Consider the following 7,806-nt stretch of genomic DNA (forward strand, 5'->3'; position numbering starts at 1 on the left):
ATTTAAACCATTTCACATTCTTGTCCTCACTTCTATCTTCAACATTGCTTTGGTCTTGCTAGACTCCAAATGCCACAAACACAAATCAGCAGGCCTTTGTGCTTCCACATATATCATCCACATGCAGTGATCGCACTGGGGGTGGAGAGGAAAGTGAATTTATTTCCTGTGGAGCTCCTTCTATTTTTCATACACTCACCACATACCTTCTGTGCATCATTCCACCCAAAGTAAAAGCAAGTTTTGACTAATTCATGTTCTGACCTCTCCTGCAGCCATGTCTACACCAGGGGATAATGGTGATCAACCACCCTATGATGATGCAGAAAGAAGAGAAATGGAGGAAAAGCTGAGAGAATTGGGGCTGGATGCCCAGTATTGGGCACCTAAGCTGCAAGAATACCTAGATGTGACCTCTGCCCAAGCTTTACAACACCTACAACAAAGGGAAATCCAGACCCTGAAGAAGCAGGCAAAACATCCTTGGGAGAAACAAGCACTAGAGAAACTGCTTCCACTGTCAAGTAGACAGGTCTCAGAGAAGGCAGGAGAGAAACACTGGGTGATAGTGAAGGAGAGACAAGAATGGGCACAGTCAGCCTTGAAGGAGCTAAGGGAGATGCAGGCAGCAGGGAAAAGCCGCCAGGAGGAGACTGTGAGGGTGAAAGAAGAAGAGCTGAGGCAGGCCATGGAGATCCCACTCAAGTACTGGCCACTCCCTGAGAAACCCCTAACAGAGGTCATAGAAAACATAAACAGACAACTCAGTCTCATGGAGAGCACACTCTCCCATAGGAAGAATCTTCCTGACAGGGAGCTCCTTCAAAGGGTGTCAGATGGCCTGGCCCTGCAAGGCATTTACCAAACTAACCACCCTGAGGATATTTTGGGGAAGAGAGAAGAACTACTCAGTCTCCCAGAGGACTTCTTCCTGCTCAGCCCAGCCCAGGGCACAAGGATGGAAACAAAGGAGTTTTTGTCTTCTCAGGAAGAGTCCATGTTTATTGAAAGCATGGAGAAACTGGGCTTCAGTGTGAGCTTCTTGGCTAAGGGTGGAGTTTGGGGATTTAACCTGGAGGCCAGTGCCAGTAACACCAGATTTTCTGACTCTAGAAAAGTCCATAAGTCACGCACTGAACACACTTACAGCTGTACCACCAAGTTCTGCTACATCCCACTGGCCTTCTGTCACTTTGCACGGGATCAGCTCCACCTGTCCAGGTCAGCCCTTCAAGAGTTAAAGCAGCTGGAGGAACTTCTGAGTCACTCCAATGGGGCAGAAACACATCAGCTACTGAAGAATAGATGTGAGGCATTTTTCCAAAGGTTTGGCTCTCATGTGAACCAGGGCCCATTGCACTTGGGAGGAGTGTTCTGGTGGAAAGCTGTAGCTGAGGGCTTCAGGTCAGAGGAACTGCATGATGTGAAGCAACAAGCTGCAGAGGCACTTGATGTGTACATTGGAGGCAGCTACACTGGTTTTGGGTTGACAGCAGGAGCCATGGTAAGTGCATCAAACTCTCAGACCCAAAAGGCTTCTCATAATTCAAGTTCCACTAATTTGCAAGCAAGATTCCAAATCTCTGTATACCAAACAGGAGGCCCTCCAGAGGTGGATTCTCTTCCACAGTGGAAAGCTGGTCTTGTGGCCAGTAACCATACCTGGTGTGTCATTGATAGAGGTTATCACCTAGTGCCTGTCTGGGACATAATTCTGTCCAACCACAGACAAGATTTTCGGGATCCTCTTCGACTGACTCGTTGCCTCACAGATATTTACACAGCCCTGACTGTGCAATGTGCAAGGACCCAAGATGGAGAGGAGTTACTGAGTGCAGTGGAGGATGCCAAGTCTTTTGTAGAAGAAGTGAAATTCTGGGAAATCTCTGAGCCTGAGGAGAAACTGATGAAACTGCTTGACTTCAAGCAAAAGCTGAGTGAGAAATGTGGCAACTCCAACGTGTGGATTAATGTCTGTCTCAAAGACTTGACTCTGCAGAAGTTCTTGGTGGACATTGTCAATTTTTGCAAGGATTTTCCAGTTGACGAAAGCAAATTCATTAAATCCCAGTTGCGTAGCCTTCTGTATCCTCATGTCTATCAAGTGGAAGACTTTCCCCAGAGTAAGCCAATCATGCAGTGGGTTTTCCACTCAGCAAAAGAACAACAATATATCCGTGTCACAGAGTTTGCTGATTTCATTCAAATTTTAGAAAAGGCAAAGAATGATCTTCTTGAAATAAATCACAACTCAAAGGCCATAGGAGAGATGGAAGAAGCCCAAAGAAAAGCTACTTATGAGATCAGTTCATCTCTTAGCTCCTTTCTAAAGGCCCTGAAACAGGCAGAGGAGTCAGACACACACCTACTGCTACTTTCCATTGCTGCTGGTACAGGTTACAAGGAGGAAAACCAAACCTTCCACCATCTCCTTGGATGTGAAGAAATAAATTTCCTGTTATGTGAAATGAAAGAAGCCCATGATAAATACCAGTACATTAATAAGGAATGTGACTATAGGGCTCAAGCATTCCTACTATTCACAGGACTCACAGTAACTCCTGGACCTATGGCTGTGTCTGCAGAAGAAAAGATGCAACGTTTGAAGCTGATGCAAACTCACATGGGACAGTCATGGTCCAAAGAAATGCTCCATGTCCTCTTGAAACCAAGGGCCAGTCATGATTGGGAAACTCTGGAAAAAGACCTGAATTTCCTTATCAGTGGAGAATATGAAGCTACAGTGAACTGTATACAGATGGACCAGGTAAAAAAAGAGCTGGAAAGTGTTTCTCAGAGAAAGAAAAAGACCTGTGAACAAGAACCAAGTACCACCACACACCAGGAAGTGATAAAAAATTCCAACTTTTTAGACTTAGCCAAGAGGCTTGGTCTGGAGCATTACTATCCAAGGAAGATGTCCCGAGCAGATTTCCATTTGATTTACCAGGCCTCTGTGCATGACAGTCAGCCAGACACAGACAAACAATTGCCATTTTATTTCCTTCAAAAACTGTTGATGCTGAATTACAAACTGAGATACTTGGTCTGTAAAGGTGATGGAGACACAATGGGCAGTGAGACACTGACTCTGACAAATCCTGAGGCTGACACTTCAGATCCTTATGAAGATTTGTCTGATGATAGGATCACACCCTCTCTCCTCTTGTCAAAAGGCCCACCCCACATCCACCCAATGGACACCCAGATGATGATTTTTCACTGTGCTGATGATTTCATGAGACAATACATTTCAAACAAACTTTCCATTTGTCAATTTGCTCTCCCCCTTGTGGTGCCCAATCCCTGTACTTCCGTAATAGAATTCCCTCTGTGGTCTCTCAGCCAAATCAAGAGAAGCTGGAGACAGGTGGAGAAATCATCAGGAGAAGACACAGTCCTTAATTTTAATAACCAACTCATCTCCCAGGCATCCATCCCCATTGTTTCCTTTATAAGAGTTGTGAGTTCTGCTTCTTCTTCCAAATCTCAGATTTTAAACTCTCTGTTGAGTAAGCACAAACATGATGCTTTTTTCCACCGTCACTGCCGAGGCAGCAGCAAATCCTGCCTCTTAATGGGAGGGATGGTAGAGATCTCCTGGTTCTGTCCAGGGGGTAGAGATGAAGACAGATTTGAAAGATGTGTTGCCTTCACCAATCTCCGTGGAGATGCCAAAGATTATGAGACACAGCTCAGATTTCTACAAGAAATTACTTCAGTCACAGTGGTCCTTGTTTCTACTTCTGATAAAAGTGAGAGGACTGTCCAAATGGTTCGGGACCTGTGGAAGTCAACAAAACCTTTGGTTTATTTGTTTGATGACAAAGATGAGAATGCATTCAATGATTCTGGTCAGAAAGTGAGGATTGGGATTAGGAATAGAAATGAGGCTGAATTAATGGATGAACTCACAAGTGTCATCAATCGCTTACTGAAGTCTTCAGGTCCTTTTCTCAGTCTGGAAGAATGTGCTGAAGTTGCTCGGCACCATGGCTTTCTTGTAGATGTGGACAGGAAAGAGTGTCAGGAGGCTAAGGGAAAGGCACAGGCTTTGCTGGCCATCATGGAAGAGATGAAATTGTCTGAAATGAAGGAGAGATTACTGCCCCTTCAAGGAGAGCTTTGGCACCAATGGTGTAAGAAGGACAAGGAGCTTTGTCACCTGAGAGAGAAGGGGAACCGCAGCCTCGAACAGCACAAGAGTGAGATTGAGACAGAAAAGCAAATAATAAGACAAACACAGCTAAGGAGGGCATTTCCTCTCAATGACTTGATGAGATCTGTGCTTGAAATCCTCCAATCTCATTCAGAGAAAGACAACAGCACTGAGCTGTACTTCCTACAGTGGCTGAGTACATTCATGGACAACCTCACCAGAGGTCACCTGGAAAAACTCCAGAAGAGATACAACCAGTTGTGGTCCCTGGTGCTGGCAGAAAAACAAAAAGGGTCAAAGAATGCCTCCTTGAAACGCCACCAAGTAGAACTAGAAGTTGTCTCCAAGGAGATCAGGGATTCCTCATTGGGTATTGAACATCTCCTGAGAGAGGTTGGCCAGATCTATGAAGCTTTAGAAGAAGCTTCATCTCAAATGGACAATGTGTTCTTCTCCCTTCCTCGAATTGCTGCTGATCTGATGGTCTCTGGGTACCCCCTTGAACTGATGGATGGAGATGCTTCCTATGTACCCCTGAAGTGGGTGGCAGCTGTTTTTGACAGATTGATTGAGAAAATTGGAGACAAAAAGCTCTTTGTTCTCTCTGTTCTTGGCCTCCAAAGCACAGGGAAATCTACTCTGCTGAATGCTATGTTTGGCCTACAGTTCAATGTCAGTGCAGGGCGATGCACACGAGGAGCTTACATGCAGTTGCTGAAAGTGGAGGAGACACTCTGGGAAGATCTGGGTTTTGGCTTTGTCCTCGTGGTTGACACAGAAGGACTGAGGGCCCCAGAATTCACTGGTAAATCACAAAATCGGGACAATGAGTTGGCCACTTTTGTTATTGGACTTGGAAACCTGACGTTGATCAATATATTTGGGGAGAATCCTTCAGAAATGCAAGATATCTTGCAAATTGCTGTCCAGGCCTTTCTGAGAATGAAACAAGTGAACATTTCCCCAAGCTGTCTCTTTGTGCATCAGAATGTGGGGGAAATCACTGCCAAAGATCAAAATGTGGAAGGAAGAAGGCAGCTGCAGGAGAGACTGGATAAAATGGCAGTCACTGCTGCAGAGCAAGAACAGTGCTCAGATATTACTAGCTTCAGTGATGTTATTCGGTTTGATGTCAACACCCATGTCCATTACTTTGCTCATCTATGGGAAGGGGATCCTCCAATGGCCCCTCCTAACCCTAGTTATAGCCACAACATCCAGGAACTTAAAAAAGGAATTCTCTTGGCTGCCAAAAAAGAATCCAAAGGTAGCATCCTGAAGATGTCTGAGGTGAAGGTCCGGATCCATGATTTGTGGAAAGCCTTGGTGAATGAAAACTTCATCTTCAGCTTTAGGAATACCTGGGAGATCATGGCCATGATCAAGCTTGAGACAATGTATAATAACTGGACCTGGAATCTAAGAAGTCATGTGTTGGATTTACAAAACCAATTGACCAATCAGATTCAAAATGGGGAAATTCAGGATCTGCCAAGAAGCTCTATTGAGGCCAACATTGCAGAAAAATATGATGCCATCAGGCAAGACCTTCAAAGATATTTTGATGAAGACCAAGAGAATGAAATCCTTATTCAGTGGAAGGGAAACTTTGAGAACAAATTGAGAAATCTTAAAGAGGCACTTGTTTCGGAAAGTATTAGAAAGTCTAAAGATTTCCTTAGTTCAAGGAAAAGTCAAGATAAATTGGATCAAAAGAAATCAGAATATGAAAAAGAGCTGTTGTTAAGAAGTAGAGATGTGGCTCTGTCTTTAATGGGTAAAGAATTAAGTGAGGAGGAACTGAGAGACACATTCACTCAACTATGGACAAAGTGGGTCTGTGAAGTATCCTCAACTTCCCCTCCTGCTGAAGATCCCAATATTGATGTAGATTTGGAGAATGTCTTTCTGGACCATTTTAAACAGGAGCACAATGTGGTAAGCAAGCTTCGAGATCATTCCAGAAGGAAAACATTTTCCACTGATTATGAGAAACATGTCACAATGAAGATGACATACAAATTTTACAGCCCCTTCATAGCTGAGAGTGATAAGAAGTCCATAAAGCAAACTACCCAGAACATTATCTCATTAGTCACTGAAACTATCGAATGTAAGTTGAGAATGGGAATGGATTATAATATAAGTTACTTCCATGAAATACTGAGATTGATTGACAAGAAAACAGATTTTGTATCCAATGGCGCACGGTACACATTTACAAATGAATATAAAATAGATTTGTCCTTATGCTTATGCCATAGAGCAGCAGTTAAATTTAAAGACATGCACACAGCATTCAAGAGAGCACATGATCCTGTCACATATCTAGAAAGCAAGAGAGAAGATTTCTTTATGAGTTTTAAGATTTCCTGCCAAGGTGCAACCTCTATCACAGCATTTGCTGACTTCCTGTGGAGTAAGCTCACTTCTTCCCTACCGATAGCCATCTGGAAAAAGATAGCCCTTGACCTTGCTGGGGAGATTAGGGCTAACTGTCCTGCCTTCAATGGAAACCGATCCAACCTGGAGAAACACATTCTCATCTCTTTGGCTAAGGAAGAAAACTTTGAGAATTACTGGGAATACATCAATGCACCAAAACGATTTTTTAAAAATTATATTAAAAAAGAGATCCAAGCATACTGTATGAGTAGAGGAAATGAGAAATTGAAGAATTTTTTAAGTAATAGTTTAGAATTTTTTAAGGAACTCATCCTCTCTGCCATTCGTGAGTCAACTCGGGTGGCTCAGGACCAAAATAATTCTGCATCTGTATGGCTAGACACATTGTGTAATCGCCTTGGGCGTCATTTGACCCTTCCAAGAGGAGACTTAAGAAGCATTGAACACCAGGAGATAGCTGACATCCAGTTCCTCAAGGAATCCATGAATGAACACCTGGATACAGAAATCCAAAAGGTAGGAGAAGTCTGTGAAATTATATGTATAGAGAATGTGGTACCTGAGATTCAGGCCATGCTCTCTGATCAGCTCAGTGGCTGCTGGAAGCAATGCCCTTTTTGCAAAGCAATTTGTACAAATACAGCCACAAATCATTGTGAAGATCACAGTGTTCCTTTTCATCGTTCTCAGACTGTTACAGGCACAAACTGGCACAAGACTGATGAGTTTTCAATTGATATCTGTACCAGTTATGTGGCAAGTGATCTTCTGTTTGTTCTTAATGATGACAGGTCCATTCCATTTAAGAGTTATCGTCAGGCAGGTGGTGAATATGCCACATGGAACATTACTCCAGATACATCTGCCCAGCCATACTGGAAATGGTTTGTGTGTCGCTTCAGATCACAATTAGAAGAGCATTACAATTTCAGATTCAAGGGCCGAGGTCAGATTCCTGAGGCATGGTCCAGAATCACCAAGCAAGATGTGCTGAATGACCTGAATAAATAATAATTATCAGTGACACCAAGGAACCTGAATATAGAGCATTTTGAGAACTTGTTCTCTCAGAAATGATTTTTAAAAATGTAAATTATGGAGCCATAGTACTACCAGACATATATAATACTGTAGTAATCACCAAAATTTTGTATCACTGGTTAAAAAATAAATGAAATGAGATTTAATGGGACAGACTAGACAATAGAGGACCAGAAATACTTCATTGCAATCTCACAGCT

The 7,806-nt window shown here is 43.1% G+C and overlaps 1 protein-coding gene across 1 annotated transcript; it reads left to right on the plus strand.

Moving 5' to 3' along the window:
* The first annotated feature begins 277 nt into the window (after nucleotides 1-277).
* On the plus strand, nucleotides 278-7,576 carry LOC140504793 (interferon-induced very large GTPase 1-like). The gene has a single exon (XM_072610112.1). The coding sequence runs from the start codon at nucleotides 278-280 to the stop codon at nucleotides 7,574-7,576; it is 7,299 nt and encodes a 2,432-aa protein (XP_072466213.1).
* Nucleotides 7,577-7,806: the final 230 nt, after the last annotated feature.

Source organism: Notamacropus eugenii, chromosome 5 (assembly GCF_028372415.1).
Source record: "Notamacropus eugenii isolate mMacEug1 chromosome 5, mMacEug1.pri_v2, whole genome shotgun sequence".
NCBI classification, from domain to species: Eukaryota; Metazoa; Chordata; class Mammalia; order Diprotodontia; family Macropodidae; genus Notamacropus; species Notamacropus eugenii.

Coding starts and splice junctions, on each gene's coding strand:
- LOC140504793 (XM_072610112.1), top strand. CDS start 278: ATGTCTACACCAGGGGATAATGGTGATCAACCACCCTATGATGATGCA.